Genomic DNA, 17,773 nt, shown 5'->3' with positions numbered 1-17,773 from the left:
CCCATAAGAGCACCCTTTCCAATTATGTATGGTAGCCTCTGTTTTGGGTGTTTCCCTATCCCTCTTCTCTTTTTCTTTCTCAGAGAGTTCTTTTAAACCATTTCCCAGTGGCTCCATCCCCACTAGTTCCAGAATTTCTATGAATTCCTTCCTCCACACCCTTTCTTTGACTGATACCGGTATGTGCCAAGATAAAGAATTGACTGCCACCCTGACAGGAGCAAACCCCGGCATTGTTCTCCCGTATTGCGTCATTGTACCCCACACCCTGTCCTGACCGACAATGGGAATAGGCCCTGGGAGCACCCCTGCATTAGTCACCCCTTGCCCCCACCATGTGAGTGGTTGAGCTGCACCCCCTGCAGTTAAACCCAACTGCATCCCTGGGCCACCCCCGATAACCGAACCCGTGCTGGTCACTGGAATGGGATGCTGCCCATGAGAGGCTTGAACAGCATTGGTGCCACCAGTATCGCCCCCAGCTCCCGAGCTGACCCCTTAACTCAGTGGCTGCTGCACTCCCCCATTCACACTTGGTAAAGAGGACCATCCCCCCCAGCCCCTGGCTCCCTGACCCTGGAACCCCTGTGCTGGAGAGGCTCCCTGCGTGCTGGTAGCCCCCTGGTCCCCCGACCCCCAGACCCAGAGCCAGCCCTCTCTGTTGTAATACTGCTGCCCCATTACCCATTTGGTTAAATGCATTGATGTTCCCACATAACAATTGACCATTGCCCCCGTTACCGCAAGCTTGCATACATTGCATCACCATACCTTTCACCACCTCCAAGGATGTGGGTCCTTCTTCCCTTGCAGCCACCAGTCTGGTTGCAGGGATGCTGGGTGTTCCCTCTCTCCTTGGTGCTTCCACAGGTTCAGGCGCCGGTACGGCCACAACCTCCTGTGTCCTTCCTTTTCCTCTTGCCCCGGTCACTCTAGTTTTCTTGTTCTTGGCTGCCTGTTCTTTGCTCGCCAGGGCTTTTTGCATCATCACTCTCCTTCGTTTTCCAGTTGGCTCCTCTTCCTCCTCCTCGTGCCCCTCTCCTTCCTGCTCTTGTATGTCCTCCCCATTGTGGAACATCAAAGGGGATTCCGGGCACTCGCTTGTCCCCGGCTGTTCTCCATCAGGCTGTGCCCCCAAAGCCCCCATCCAACTACAGCCATGTTTGGCCACAACCAGCTTGGCCATTGCAACAAACGCCTCCAAATCCATGTTTGTTGCTGGGTGTTTTGCCCCAAGCTGCTGCCCAGGCACTGCTTGCCTGCATCTCCTGTTTGCCCAGAGCTAAGTCCACCCACACTTCCTGCTATCGAGGAAGCGGGTTTGCCTGAGTGATGCTGTTTACTCTGTATGGCGAAATGAACGGCAAATGTCAACTTTACACTAAAAGTAATTCTTGTTTGTTGGCTCAGTGGTAGCCACTCCTTGCGTAATGTGGCGCCTGATGCACAAATTGTTGGCCCAAGGTTGCTCCTTTTGCCGGTCTTCAGCTCGCCACCCTGTTCCGCCCCCTGCCCTTGCAGCGGCCAGGTGTCTGCTACGTCTTGCGCCGAGGTCGGGTGTTTCCTTGCTGCGGGCCACCGCGGCTTCGCAGCGCGGTTCTGATGAAAATAGAACCGCTGCCCTCTGCCGTTGAAATTCTCCCCCTGCCCTTGCAGCGGCCAGGTGTCTGCTACCTTGCGTTGGGTGTTACCGCTTCCTTGCTGCGGGCCGCCGCGGCTTCACAGTGCGGTTCAAACCGTTGAGCTCGCTGTTGACGGTGATATTGTCCCGCTCGCCCCGCCCGCTGCTTGTGCTCTGCGATTCCTCACCCCTGCCGCAGCGCTTCCGGAGGTATATGTTTAAGCCGCGAAGTGTCCCCGACCGCTCCACTGCAGCCAGCCGCCTGAGGGTCTTCCTCTCCTTCCGGCGGCAACGTCGCCTGCTTCAGGTCTCCTCTTCTTCCGGCAACACGGTGCCCCTCCGTCCGATCCTCCGACTGGCAGTCCTTCCTCTTGTTGATGCCGAGTCGCTGCAGCTGTTACTTCTTGTTCGAGCAAAAGGAATCAAAAATGAAAATGAAAAACGAAAATGTTCCTTCCGCGACTCCTGGGTGGGTGTCCTTCGCAGAGGCTGGATGCTGGTTCCCCTGCAGCTCCTGCCCGTTTATAAAGGGAGAGACCCCTACCCTTTCTTTTGTTAGCCCTTCGCGGGCTTTCTTTGCATTTCGCTGCGCTTTCTTGTTTCGTGGGGTTTTGACGCGCTGGGGGGAGGCCAAGAGGGAGGACTGCCCGGGTTATCGTGGGTGCCTCCTCCCTTTTGTGGCGCATTCGTCGTCACTTTCAAACCCATGGAATACACTACCTTTAAACTTAGGTTGGAGGAAGGGAAACGTAAAGCCCTTCGGAAAAGCACTAAAAACATTTTTATTTAGGCAATTCTGATTAATTTTCTTTGGCCTGTTTCCTGGATTGATCCTCCTGTCTTTTTTGTTCGTATGAGTGTGTAATTGTTTGCGCCCCCATGCCTGCAGGCTTTCGGTGCATTAGAAATAAACACATACAAAATAAATTAATAAATTTCCTGGAGTCCAATATGGCCTCAGTACAAGGTCCGCTGAGGCAACACGACCGAGAACAGCCTCGTTAATACATTGCAAGTTTGCCAAGTTCTTAAAAATGCACTTATTAAGATGCTGGATTAGCCTTAACCTATTACACAACTTAATTACAAAAGGCCATGAGAACCCCGACTGTTCAAAAGATGTTGATCTTTGGCTGGAATTCCTAGGAAGTGTGAGCGAAGTTCTAGAACATGTGCAGCCGCGTGGCCACACATCCCGAGTCCAGGGTGAACCCAGGCTCCTGGACCATAGTCAAGCTGGCAGAGAGCCACTTGAGACCCAGGGGAGATCTTGGAACAGGAACCACATACACCCATTACCATACATGCCAACTTTCTGAAGCACCTGCGAGGGAGATTTTTTCAAGGAAAGACATTAATTTTCCCAAAGGCTTGGATTGGGGTTAGAATTCTTTTAGGCAGGAGAAAGGAAAACATAACAATATTTTTAAATGAAAAATTGGGAGGGTTGGCATGTATGCATTACATCTAACAAGTCAGGTGAAGAAATAACACACACACACACACACACACACACACACACACACACACCCCCCCCGAAGACATTGCTCCCCCTCTTCGGAGATGGCTGGGTCGGCTTAGGTGACTGGAGACAGAAACAGCTGCAAAGACAGGAAAGAAAACTATTGGACACTGTCACAGGCATGGTATCAAGAGAGATGACACAGGCAACAGATATATAGTTTAAACAAAGCTTTATTAATGATCAGGATGGTGTAACACCCAACCATGCCTATGCTCTGGTGGGATTTTTCCTGCCTAAAGTAACCTAAGAATGTCTGTGTATTAGTCCAAAATAAAAGTGTATGTGTCAAAACCTATGCTTGTCCTCACAACTGTCACCAAATCTAGTGGGAAAATGTTCTCAACAATTGAAGTTCTTCTGGAACGTACTGTCTCAAGTTCACTACTGTTCCAATAGGGCTTTGCTTCAATATAGTATAATCAAGATCTGAAGTTACCTTCTTAGGGTCACGGGCATCACAGTTCAAATCAAGTGAAGATCTTGGGCTTCCCTTCCCCAAATTCAAATACAACATAGTTCACACAACACTGTGGTCTTGGGACTCCCGTCCCCAAGATAAATTCTCTCCAGTTCTTTGGTTCTCAGGGTTCCCGTCCCCAAGAATTACACTGAGCGGTTGACTTGCTTCGTCTGCCCAAAGGTTCACAAGAAACATGAGGTCCACTTTATCCGGCTCTTGGGTGGGCTTCATTGATTGCTCATAGCTTGTACTTCTTTTCCAACATTCAGTGGCCTCTGCTCTAGGCGCAGTTGTCAGACCACACAGTCCACCCATCAAAGGTCACGCAACCAGTAACCATGTACTTTGTATTGGGTTTGCCTTTTGAGGTTAATAGTGTTTACAGTAGGAGACTTTCTGATCTAGGCGCAGTCGTCAGACGGCACGGTCCACCCATCATAGGTCACGCAACCATAAGTCTCCCCAAAGCGGATGCTCAATAAACAACTCCTCATTTTCATCATAGGCCTTTCATCTTATTCTTACGGTGCTTTTCTAGCGCTATGTTACTTGATATGTTTTATCCGAAATGTTCAAGTACTCTTCAGCACTACGTAGTTTAATCAAGTAACAGCTTTCCTTCAGTTCAACATTCCAAGTATAACATTCACTTAGTATTACTCAAAGGCTGACTTTCCTGGAGTTCAATATTCAGTAAATGCAATATTGTGTTGTACTCATCTCAATAGCACAATTTGTTCAGGTCCATATTCAGCAAATGAAATTTTAAGTTGTGCTCAATTTAATAGCACCTTTCATTCAGTTCAATATTAAGTTGTGCTCACGTGGATAGTATCTTTCATTCCATTCGGCATTCAATGGGATGCAAGACGTTTCTACATTAGTGGACCGTTCTGGATTCACAGTCCCTTGGAGCGCTCTGGTGCTTCCAGTGTACTCCGAGAGACAGCAGGTTCCTGCAGCTCCTCTTGGCAGCTTCTCCCCTATCGGGAAAATCAACTCAACAGTTTGCTGGGTGCTTTGTTCAGCACACGCCAGCCTCTGTGCTCAGCTCCGCCTCCACTCCACGGCAGCACTTGCTGCCCACCTTCCCTTGCAAGGATTCCCAGTCCTGCACAGTCCCATCAGTGGGACTCCCGGGATCTTCGTTGGCGTTTTGGCATCTCACTCTCCAGCACAGTGAATTCTCGACTCTCTCTCCCTTCTGCTTCTCACCTGTGCTTCTGTATTCCACCTTTTATACTCTCCTCTATCACCAATAGGTTTCAGGTGAAACAATGTATGCTCAATTGCCTGACCTTGCTTAAGCCTATTAGTGTGACATGCCTGATCTTCAATGCTACATGCCTCCAGACCACTCTTCTTCATGCCAGTACTAGAGTGGTGTTTATATTGGGAAATCTGCACTACTCATAGTTGCCTCTTCTTCTTCTCAGTACTTAGGGGAAACCTACAGGGGAGGATGAGATTGGCCATAGCCCATAAAGGCTAAAGGAGGGGCGGATAGGTCTGTATCAGGAAAGGGGTGTGCCATATCTCACCTTCAGGTACCCTCTCTCCAATCCCAAAGGAGCCTCCACTCAGGTGATCCTCCCTCGCTTGCCCACCCCCAGGGTTGGGATCCAAAAGAAATGGCCCTTCCCTGGCCACCTGAACAGAAGATCCCCAGGGAGTAGATGTGTGAATACCTTCAGGTTTCTCACAACACTCACGACTGCAATGACACAGTTTCATGTGTTTTCACTGTGGTCACGTTCCCTGTTTCCATGTTAACCGTGCAGTTTTCACCACAGTCATTTTGGCTAAAAAAAGTTAAACGCCCCCATCCTCAAACTCCTATTTAACTGACCCCACCCCAATCCACTACCACTAACACACAACACATTTATTTAAAGAAAAACAAATCTGTAAAAACTGAACATTTAAAGTGCAAACAGGGAAACTGGTTGCGACGAAAAGACAGCAAACGCAATGACACAAGTGTGCTGACCCTTGTAGTCAGGTCACGGAGTGGAAGGAGGGACAGATTAGTGCTCTTGGAGCAAGAACAAACGTAAGCGAATCATAGAAGCCGAGGAAACTTGGAACTGGACCTTTGTCATTCTCCCTCTACAACCTTCTGTCGCGGGCTCTAGTAGCCCCGCCTACTCCTCCCCTTTCCCCCCATGCCGTCTCCTTCCTTCTGACTCTTAAGGTCGTCTCCCATTTAAAGTGGCCCTCTCGTGTTCTGGACACAACAGGCACAAAAGGGAACAAGCATGCAGGCAGGCAATTACCAGAGGTGTGGCCTATCTTGGTTCCCTGCACTCTCGCTCCAGTCCCAGGAATCCTGGCCTAGCCTGATTTCCACACACATACGTGACAGTTGATATGTTGATCCGTGTCATTATTCAAGATGGCCTACACACCTAAACTGGGGCTCAAATACAACACAAGCATATGATGGATTGGGGCATAGTCGTCCTTGGTTTAAAGGCACCTTGAACAGGTGAGAGCCAGCCACAATTTAATTGAGCAAAAATTGCCACAGACAAACAATACAAGCCATAATATAAAATAGTTCATGATAATGGCAAGCACAGACACAATTCACCTGTGAATTCCAACAGGAAATGGAATAGGCATGGAGGCGGCACACACACAGAATCATGCTGCCTTTCCAGGGTGTGGATGGTTACTATTTGAGAACACAATTAGCACTTTAAGCTCTATAAGCAGATTGACGAAGTGCGCAAGATCAAGTTCTGTAGCCGCCCAATGGCCTCGCGCCATGTGTAATGTGGGCAGCCAATCCTGGTAGGATCTGCCCATGTAGGTTCAGCAACATTACTGCCAGACCCCAGAGAGGAACATTACCCAAGCAAGGGCCTGCAGACACTTTGAAGACAGCACTAGCTATATAGCTAGATAATCGTATCGCAAATGGAGGTCATTCAGTAGCTACTGGTGTTCCCATGGGAAAAGTCCTTTTTTTCTGGTAAAACAGTGGTCCATTAGTGGAACATTTCGAGGTACAGATGAAAAGGCAGGGAGAGCAAAGGGCGGACATGCTGTAAAGGGGGATATTAGTCATTGGAGTGCAATCTTCTTCCATAAAACCCAGATAATTTCACCAGAATGTGGGCGCCAAAATACAAAAAGGCAGTGCACCATCAAGCCACAGTTGGCTAACGGCTACAGTGAGGGTAGGGGACAACACTATTGCCGCTGCAAGGCTCGTGTTGGGAGGGGATGGCTACTACAAGGGACAGGAGCAGGCACTGATGGCCGCAGCGTAACATCTGAAAACAATGTAACTACAACGAGGAGAAGTCCGAGGGGAAGCAAGCCTGGGGAAAAGGGGGAGGGCTCTCTTCAGCGCTCCATGTCCAATACCGCTTTTTACTGGCCCGCCCCAAAGGGGAAAATAAAATATCCATCTTGGCACCCGTTTTTTTTTTTTTTTTTTTTACAGTTCCCATCATGTAACCCGGAAATACGCTACATGATATAGGGGCCATTACCAAGTCATGGCAGGGATAGGGCTCATGTTCACATCTGGAGCACCCAAGTAAAGTGGTTCACATCTGGAGCACCCTAGTAAAGTGGAATGCCAGGAATCACACATTCCCTGGAGAGATTGCAGGATCCTGTCTGGAGGGAAGCTAGCTTGGGGGTGCAGCCGAGCTACGCAGAGGTCAGAAAGCAATGACGTTATGCAGGGAACCACAGGTGGCACCCTTGTTTGGCGTGCTCAATGTACACAGAATCGTGGGTGTGTCCTATCCCATCAACATTGCCAAATGGTCAATGACTCGTGGGAAATGAAGTATTTTCAAGTCGAAGCCACTGATTAACCAGGTGGGGCGTGGATTGCATACTGTGGGGTACAACGGCCAATGCATTGGAAAACAGTACTTTCAGTAACTGACCTGCGCGGTCAACGCTCCTAGGCAATAAGACTTGCGCTCACCGTCATAGCCGGAGTTGAGAAGGTGCTCCCCGAGGTCGCACCCAAAGACCCGCTCCTTCAGGATCCCCCGCTGCTTCAGCTTCTGCTTCGTGGGGCGGGACTTCATGAATGTGCGTAGGAAGGTGATGAGCTTCCCGTGCTTCTTGGACACTGCAGGACAGAAGGACAAGACGATTAATGGAGGCGCACTTGACCAAGTGGAGGGGGTTTTGACGGACAAGTGAACTCTAGCTGAATGTTGGTGGGTCTTGGTCGGTGATGACCTGAAGGCAAAAGGGTGGTTACAAACTGCTAACCAAGCGCTCATTATAGTAAGTCCAGAAACATGCTTCCTATCCCACTGCCAGCAAGATAGCTCAGTCAGTTAAGCGGCTGCAGAAAGCAGGTTCAAATCACAGTAAGGCCAACACCGGCTTTCATCTTCCCTGGTCGTTCAATCAGTACACATTTCGGTTGGGTAATAATTCTAGGTCTATAAGCATTTTGAAAGCAAAACACTTTTGCCAAAGCGCGGTATACACGCACATGACTATTTATACAGTGCACATGTACACAAAGGACCAAACGACGGAGTGGCCCAAATAAGGGGAGTCCTATCGCTTTGACCTCAAAGAGTCAACCGATGTGCGTTTCCCTGAAGAATACCCAGGTATTGCGGGAAACTTCTGGCCACGACATCAGCACACCAATGGACTGCCTAGGTTTTTTTGGTCTATTTTCATGCACCTCAGCCCAAAAACTAGAACTGATGGGAATACATGGTTCCAAATCACTTCAGCAAAAGCAACCAAGTGCCACCATCATGGAGAAAGTGCTGTGTGGCACTTACTTTCACACAACTAAACCTAACCTAGCCCAGAGTGCATAGTGTGCGTGTCGCGATGCATGCATAGGTGAGGTCCAGAAAGAAGAGCAGGGGTTCTTTACAAATAAAACTTGGGGCTCCCCTTCTACTTGCATTGTCAGCATAATTTAACACTGTACAAGAGGTTTGACAGCTCACGTGACCTCCCTTCCTTTCATGTCAAGGCAATGTGATGTCACAAAACCTTAGAGAGGCATAGCTCCACCTCACTGACGAGGCCCAACCAGGCCGAAACATGTGTCTGGGGTTGCTGTTAGTACTCTTGGTCAGGAGAGAATTGCCTGGCATTTCGGTGCTGGACTGCCCTTGGGCAGGACAAAGACTGATACGTAGTGGACATTTCTCTCCTGTGAAAGGATGGTGAGCTAAAGACTCTGGTTGAGGCTCTAACCTGGGACATAGGCCGGTAGAGACACTCCAAGGACCCCCCCCCCGTTGTGCATGTCACGAAACGTGCCAATTTGTATACAAAAATAGCCCTACAAAAGGTCACATTTTATGGCAAAAGCCTTCTCAATAATTACATTCTCAGTAATGGTAGCAGATTGAAGCCCGTCAGATCAACCACTGCACACTCACAGGGAGCCCCCCCCTCACCTCCTTCCATCCATCTACCAAGAGGAATTTAGACCACCAAAAGGGCTGAGCAGGTAATCCACTTGGGTTCAGGGGCCCCGTCCTCTGGAACATACTGGAGCCCCCAAGTAAGGGCCTTCAGTGTAAATGTACTTTCTCAAGGAAGCCTTGGCAACTGTCCTAATCAAAGAAGCCCCGGCGTTCTCACCCTACCACATCCCATGATAGGTCTGACCAATTGTCATACCACCAACATCTGCCATTTAGTTGGGGGCACCCAGACAGGTACCTGCTCAACGCGTACCCACAAGAATCCCGCCTGGGGCTCACATGTCTCTGCTGCCATCCACACTCAAAAGAGGCTGTAAGTGGACCTGCACGGTGGGGAGCAAACCACCAATAGCCAAGTGCATCATGGTTCTGGGAGTTTGCACATCATTTCTTCCAAAGGCCACAGGCGCCGCCAACCAGTGGCCATCTGTTACTGGTGCTCAACGCTGAAGAAATGTGAACAGCCCAATGTACAAAACTGATCCTACTGTAATATTCATTACATAACATCATCTGTTCGTGATTAAAACAATATGTTAAACTTTCCCCAAAAGATTGTGTTCCTGTTGTTCTTCAGGCATGGTGAAATGGGGCGTAGATGTTTCCAAGGGAACTTTGGAGCCCTAACACTGCCTTTTTAGTTATTATTTAATATAGTTCAGGTCTAGTTCCAAAGTGCAGCGGACACTGTGCCCACAACATTTACTTAATCTGCAGAACCACACGGTGCTGGTTGACACTGCCTTCTTCAAATATCCTCCAAGGACAATGGTAATTCAGACACCAATTCCAACATTGTGTAGACAATCATTCAGTCACAATGGTGAATATTCACCAAATCCATCATTGTGTATACGGTCATTCAGTCACAATGGTGAATATTCACCAATTCCATCAGTGTGTAGACGGCCATTCAGTCACAATGGTGAATATTCACCAATTCCATCAGAATGCACGATCATTCAGTCACCACAGTGAACATTCACCAATTTCACGTTTGTGTAGATTATCATTTAGCCACCAGAGTGAACATTCACCAATGCCATCATTACGTAGACGGTTCACCAATTCCATCATTATGTAGATGGTCAGTCACCATGGTGAAAATTCACCAATTCCATCATTGTGTAGACATAGAATTAAAAACCAGAAGGCACACGGGTGGCTATCCACTGGTCCTTGTAAGAACCACAGACCGCTTCCTTTAGGTAAGAAACGTGCAGCTTTTGCAAAGCCGCCCATGCGTTGTGCTCCAGAAACCTGGGCATGTGCTTGAGAAATCCACTGTCATCTCACAACTCTTGTTGCCTCTTCTAAACAAAAAGCAGACAAACTGGGAAAACCAGACCCACTGGTGGCATGGGAAACAGCTCCATGGTGCTGTGCCCAGAGCCAAGCCTGGTCTGCTCGGATTAGAAATGCCCAATTATCTCGCGGAATGGCTTCCCCTGAGTAGGCCGTACTAGGTCACGGGCCAGTATCACCACACCTGCGGCAGGGCGTGCAGAAATGTCGAAGGCGGTGAACTGAAATTACGACTCTGCTTTCCTGTACCTTCACGCAGATAATTCTAACAGGATAAAGTACTGCCTATCACACACTGGGCTCGAGAGAGCCTGCCTGCGAGGACATTGCTACTGCAGAAAAGACTCCTACCTTCCCCACACTACTACCAAACCAGCATTGATCCCAATTATGAAGGGCAACAGGCGAAGCCCGACAGGAATCCCTTTTTCGCCTTTTGGGGTAGCGCAGGCAGAGGGCAGGCTCTACGCTTCAGGCGGGGAGTGAGCTGGCACCGACCCAGTCTAAACAGCAATAGCACTGGGGCATCAAAAGAAAAGATTGTGCAACCAAGGGTCTATAAAAGATACTTTAGTTAAACTAGAAAATGCACACAACGAATGCAATGACCCATCCCTGTGAGGGTAAATCACACAAGGACTTTGTGTGAGGGTAAACACACATGGGTGAGGACTGTGCCATAAGGGGGCACACTGCGTCTGCAGACAGGGGTGGCAGGGAATGATATGCAGCCGCAATGCCAACGTTACTGAAGATGCCCTTAAATGGGTAATTTAAGGTTTGCAAGGGCGCAGAAGTAAGACTCGGACATGGAGGCGTCATAGTTGTGGCTATAAACTTTTATTAGAAGATAAAAAGGAAAAGGAAATGGTATCTCACCCCAACTCTAAGAGGAGCTTCCCTGTCTCACCTGAAATAACTAGTATCAGAATGTCCAAATAAACGTCCCAATGTCTAGTGTCAACATCCTGAATCTGTCCCCGACACCAAGACAACTAAATCAAAGTGATGTCTTCTTGGGCCAGAGGGATGACTCCCGTCTCCTGGACAAAAGGCAGTTCTTAGCTTTGTAGTTTCCTCTGTGTGGTCTCAACTACTCCTCGGGTATTGTCTCCCTTCCCCAGCCCTTCTCAGGCTTGTAATACAGTTCTCTGAGGTCCCAGACCCTTGGTTGGCAGCCTTGGTTCCTTCTCACCAGGGACTGCTCTAAGAAGAATGGCCTGGAGGCTTCCCAGGCTGTGGTGGGTCTTTAACCCTGGGGGGCAGACCTGGTTTCCTCTCACCAGGGACTGCTCTAAGAAGAATGGCCTGGAGGCTTCCCAGGCTGTGGTGGGTCTTTAACCCTGGTGGGCAGACCCGGTTCCCTCTCACCAGATACTGCTCTAAGAAGAATGGCCTGGAGGCTTCCCAGGCTGTGGTGGGTCTTTAACCCTGGGGGGGGCAGACCCGGTTCCCTCTCACCAGGGACTGCTCTAAGAAGAATGGCCTGGAGGCTTCCCAGGCTGTGGTAGGTCTTTAACCCTGGTGGGCAGACCTGGTTCCCTCTCACCAGGTACTGCTCTAAGAAGAATGGCCTGGAGGCTTCCCAGGCTGTGGTGGGTCTTTAACCCTGGTGGGCAGGCCTGGTTCCTCTCACCAGGTACTACGACAAAGAACAATGGCCAGGAGGCTTCCCAGGCTGTGGTGGGTCTTTAACCCTGGTGGGCAGATCTGGTTCATCTCACCAGGTACTGCGACAAAGAACAATGTCCTTGAGGCTTCCCAGGCTGTGGTGGGTCCTTAACCCTGGTGGGCAGATCTGGTTCCTCTCACCAGGTACTGTGACAAAGAACAATGGCCTGGAGGCTTCCCAGGCTGTGGTGGTTGATCCAGGCTTGATTCACTAACCTGCCAAGCACTGTAGGAATTGTTTAACACGTCCCAGTGCTCTTTATTTGGGGACTCGCAAATCTGACCCAAGTTTGGCTTTGCCACGGCTTGTTTACTCTCCTGCCAAGCCGCAGCTCTTTGTACTTTGCTTCAGTTTACTTGCATTTGGGCCCCAGACCCTATTTTCCAAATTGTGTCACAACTCGCTTGAGCCACCACGTCTTCCCGACTACCCACGTACCTCTTTCTGCAGACTTTGCGGTTGTCGGCTCTGTGAAGGTCGCTGGGCTTGTGCACAGGACTTCGGTGCCTTCTCAGAGGTTCCCCCGCTCTGTGGTGGTTCCGCAATCCTTTTCCAGTCCGGGCTAGTGTGGCTTCCAGCTCCCATGCTTCCCAGGCATCTGGGGCGCCCATCGGTCTAGTTCACTCATAGGTTGTTTGGTCCCGATGTCCTGGACCAACCTCGGGCTCTCTCTGCTTCTCTTGGCATCCCGGTCAATACACGTCTGCATGTCGCGTTCCTCCAGGCTCTCGCGGCTCCTCCAGGGAGGGCTTGACATTCTGTCAAGTCCTTTCTTGATTTTTAGTCAGTTTCTTACAATCAATGTCTCTAAACCACTAGAATGGTAAACGTGCTTCCATGTTATCTCAGTATTGCTCTGCAGCTCCTCCTCATCTCAGTACTAAAGGAGTGTGGATGTGGAGATGCACTAGGAATCTCCCTCGTCTCAGTACGTTCTACATTAACTGCTTTCGCAAAGTACATAGGGTATGAAGGAAGGGGAGAAGAGGAAGTGGGCTAACTGTGGGAAGGGGGTCTAAAATAATGAAATTGGTGGAAATACTGAGTCCTCCCTGAGATGTCCTCCCTTGTCCGATAGGGGCTTCTCCTTCCCATGTGATCCTCCCACAGTGCACCACTGTGGGATGTTTTTACCCATGCATCCAAGCCCTACCATAAAACTGGGCAGTACTGGCATGGAAAACATCATGATGGCCAGAACTCCCCAGAGAGTGCACAGGGAAAACATGAAGAATAGGCTGCCACCCATTTTTGCCTATGTTGTGAGCACAGGAGGGCACTGCCTAAAACCACCATTGGGCTACACACACAGTAGCCTGAAACCATTGGGAATGGCAATGCTGATTGCCAAAAAGCAACTCAGAACTGTGGGGAATTCATTTTCTTAATCCCAAAAATGGTTGCAATACCGGTACTCACCACTATCAGAAAGCCGGCGTTTTAAAACCACCAGACTTTTGTGTAAAACTGAACAAATGAAACAAAACCAGGCCAAGGAAAGACTTGCTAAGAGATGGAAGAATGTAAAACTATATTCTGAAATGACTTGAAGGAAGTCATTATTTAATGTATAGGTAAAAATTGTCAGTTTGATTTGAATGTAGAAAACTGGGAACAAAAAGTGACATTTAGCTGAAACCTGGCTTAATGAAACTGGATTCTGCCTGACAACTACCCCCGACAGGAGAAACCTGCTCAGCCACTCTTCCCAGGCCTAGCTGCATCCTGCTGCCCCTTGCCAAAAGGAGTTGACACCTCTCTGATTAGATTAGGGGTGGAGCACCTGGGAACTGGAAGGGACAGAACAATGCAACTTCCTTGACTCAGGCAAATGTTATATTGGGGGCGTCGTAAAAAAGCTTCCTCTTGGGAGAAACTGGGGGCAGCTGTGCCTCTGTGAACAAACTGGCTTGGAGGAAGTGGATAAACCAGTTATTCCACCATGTGATGTGGGAAGCCACACCCCTTGTTGACCAGGGCATAATTTTAAAAAGATGGATAATTCATATTACGGACCTGTCAAAATTATATAAATAATATCATTATTCTTGTGATTTTTCTGTGCACATTTTAAGAGGTGTTAGGACCCTGTGGTATGTTCCTGCGGATAGTAGCGGAAAAAAGGTTGTTACTCCAAATGTATGCATGTTAAAAATCTGACACTTTATCATCTGTAACCCATATCCCTGGTGCACATTTGTGTAAAATCTGGAAAGGTTTAGAGGTCATTATCTGGATGAAAAGGGGAGAATTCTGTCATCAGTGGACACAACATCGTACAAAGACAGGGATCGGATGGTTTGGTGCTACAGAAAATATGTTAACTGGACCTATAATATTAGAAAAATGGTACATAGATAAATATGTGTTTGGGTCAGAAATAGATTTGTGTGCAAATTGACCAGGGGAGGATCCTCTGACCCATAAACAGACCTCATCATGATGACAATCAATTTCCTTCCCCCAATCATGGGAGAGGGGAGAATTGGGCCAATGACAAGTAGAGAGGGGCAGGCTTAGCTAGGCCCATGCACACACCCATTTTCAAAACACATAAAAAGAGACTGCTGGGACAGGTAGAGACTTTCAATTCCATTTGCTGCAGAGCATGCTGACCGACGACTTCACATCCAGAGATCCAGACTTCAAATCCATCAATCTCCAGAACCTGTAGCAGAAATGAACTCCAGAATTTGTAGCAGAGAGGCCTGAATCCACCAGCTGGATCCTCTTCAGCAGGCCTCAAAACCAACCAAACTATTCAACAGCCGGGCGAGCTGTTTGAAGTTTTGCCAAGAATTTTTGCAAGAACCTGTAGCAGTATCCAGAAAGCAGTGCTGTATCCGGAACCCGAGAGAACCACAGACCAGACCGTTGTGAGCAGATCCGGTGCTTGACAGAGCCAGAGAGCAGAGCTGACCCAGATAGCCAGGACTTCAGAACCACCCGCCGGACGTCCCGTCCAACCTGACCAGACCGTGACGAGGCCCATTTCAAATTGATATTGTGAGTACCTAGCAGAACTGTGCAGAACCAATCTCTTAGTTAAAATAATCTAATCCAAACTATTTTAACCTAAGTAGAACAGCCTCCTAGAAATCGTGTCATCTATCATTTGTAAAGCTGCACAACTGTCACCTGTCAATTCTGAAGCTGCAAGCTGTCACCTGTCATTTTGAGTTTACTTTAAATCCGAAAAACTACCTTTATTTAATCGTCCGTATCTCTGGAACCGTTTGGGCTAGGAACGAGATTTAACTTTCCTCTGAAAGCTTAGAATCTAAGCTTTCCAACAAGCCTAGAACCAACTTCCTACTCCTTATACGAAATTTACCGCGATTTGCGATTTTGGCTCAATTTCTCCACTTGTCAAAATAGCAGCTCCATTCTTTCTTTTGTTAAAATCCGTTGCAACTTGGTAATAACTCATAGAGCATTGCTAAAGTGAGCCTGAACTAATACCAACACGCATCTCCCACTCACCCTGAATCTCTAGAGGGAATTAAAATCAGTTGGCACATTTTCCCATCCATTGCCATCACATTTAAAAAGCATTTTGGGCCTGTGTTTCAAACTCCTACCTGTTTCCTCTAAGCTTGCTGGGGGGGAACTGAATTTCGTATGGTATTTGATTGCATTCCTGAGAACTGTGTGCTCCTCTTTCCATCTCCTTCCATTTCTTACATTGCATAGGGGAGGGGGGTGAATTACCAGAGAAAAAGTGATGATCTTATCTTTTGCTAAAATCATCTCAAGTATTTCTGTACTGCATTTTATTCCTCATTGCTTTTCCCTTGAAACCATAAAAGTATTTTTGCTACTTTATCCATCCTATACTAACTCCTCATTGATTGTAAAGAAGTGTGCTAGTGCCAGATTACCCATTGTTGATCAACATCATATGTCTAAGTGTACTATCAGATATTAATTTATTATAAAGTGTGATATATATATATATATATATATATATATATTATTTACATTTTCAAATAAACCTTTTAATTTGCAAAACAAACCTACTTCTTGGCTCAGTGGGGTCAGGGGGATTCTAAGAGGGGGCTGTTATACAAGGGTTGTCATCCAGAGTACTGAACCGGACATAAAAATACATCAATAAGGGTTTTCCTCAGCATCCCAGACTAGGCATTGACTTATCTGTAGTGTTGATTGAATATCGCTTACACCACCCCCAGGACGACAGTTGGACTGTGGCTTCACTGCCCTGGCCACATGGGAAGCGTCCCCTCAAAGGGAAAGAGGGACGACATCCATGGACTCATTAATAGGAGGAGGCTACAAAGGTGGCATATTTGTGGGATTAGTCTTTCATCCCCATTTCTAGGAAGGGGGATACCCTGTCTCAACTAAAATACCTAAGGTGACTGTAAGGATGTCTGTCAACTCAAAATGTCCACCATCCTGTGTCAGGAAAACCTTGCTTCTGACCCTCACGATAGAAACTAAAACTAAAGTAGTAACATCCTGGTTGATCCCAGGAGAATGACTCCCTTCTCGTGGGTTCAAGTTCCTGGTTTGTTGTAAAAGTTATTTAAGTTCAAAAACAGTCTTGTGTCTCACACATTGTCCGGGGAATAGCTCCCATCCCCATTTAGTAGAGTCCCAAACACTCTGGTACTCCATTTGGTGGACCAGGAAAATGTCTGACTTTTCCGGACGTACGTTTTCAGATAGCCTGGGGGAATGACTCCCTACCCCCAGGCCCTTTTAGACTTTTCCGCTGGCCTCAGTTATCTGTTCTGTCAAACAGGCTGGGGGAAGGGCTGCCTTCCCTAGGCCTTCTTGGACTTCACTGCCGGTCCTGGCCACCAGGAGAATGACTGCCTTCTCCTGGAATCCTGCTCTCAGTTCATCACAGCCAGGGGAATTAATCCTTCCCCTGGTCTTTTTTCTATTAGGCTTTGCACTTCAACACCCAATTCTGGTTTCACCTCTTCTTTGGTTTGGCCCACTTGGTTCACTTCCCTGCCAAGTACTGCCACGAGGAAGATGACTCATTTTTATCTTACTCTCTACTGTTGGGATCCTCAACTCGTCTCCAACGGTTAGTGGCCTTGGGGCTAGCAACACAAGGAAGACAACTTTGTATGCCAAAGGCACTCTCTCTCACATTAGGGTCCTTGGCCTTTCTCTGGTGGTCAGTGGTTTTGGTACCATCACTGACACGAGGAAGATTCCCTCTCATATAAAGTTCACTCGTACTTCCTTTAATATTAGGGGTCTGCTTCCTTCTCGTTTCCCCATGCGCCCTTACTCGGTGGCCAGGGCCCTCTTGTGCCCCCACCGGTCAGCCCGCTCTCTCCCGTACCTTCTGGAATATACCCGCCGGGCTCCCCTCGTCCTGGGGTCTGCACTGGCATTGTCCTCCAGTCTGTGGGAACTTTTGGGGATCCTCATGGAGGAATACAGCTGAGTGGTCGGGATTTCCACTGTTCATATCAGAGGTAAGTTTCAACCGAGTGGGACTAATGGTGGCCATACACCGCTTTCTTGATTACATTGCAAGGACGCTGCTCTAGTGAAGCAAACTGACGTTGCTTACTGTAGCATGTTGTATGACACCTATTTAGAAGGGCATCAGGATGACAAGAATAGGTTATGGTAAAGGTTCTTATACCGCACACTGTTGCCACCTGTGTGATTTCTTGGCGCACTGGCGGATCTGGAAAGCAAGTAAGGGGGTAAGTTAGTAGGACTGCGCGGGAGAAAAGAGAAAAAGAACTGTGAT

The 17,773-nt window shown here is 48.2% G+C and overlaps 1 protein-coding gene across 14 annotated transcripts in view; it reads right to left on the bottom strand.

Annotated features, from left to right (window-relative positions):
* The window catches only part of ARHGAP32 (Rho GTPase activating protein 32), a 1,621,198-nt gene that overhangs the window by 100,519 nt on the left and 1,502,906 nt on the right, over positions 1 to 17,773 (bottom strand). For all 14 annotated transcript variants that reach the window (XM_069614162.1, XM_069614164.1, XM_069614161.1 and 11 more), the window contains one exon: positions 7,559 to 7,708. In XM_069614162.1, the coding sequence (XP_069470263.1) occupies positions 7,559 to 7,708 (150 nt within the window). The remainder of the gene's footprint in view (positions 1 to 7,558; positions 7,709 to 17,773) is intronic.

Source organism: Ambystoma mexicanum, chromosome 9 (genome assembly GCF_040938575.1).
Source record: "Ambystoma mexicanum isolate Mex_15411 chromosome 9, UKY_AmexF1_1, whole genome shotgun sequence".
In the NCBI taxonomy this organism is placed as follows: domain Eukaryota; kingdom Metazoa; phylum Chordata; class Amphibia; order Caudata; family Ambystomatidae; genus Ambystoma; species Ambystoma mexicanum.
The sequence above is the reverse complement of the archived record's forward strand: the minus strand, read 5'-3'. Positions and strand labels throughout refer to the sequence as shown.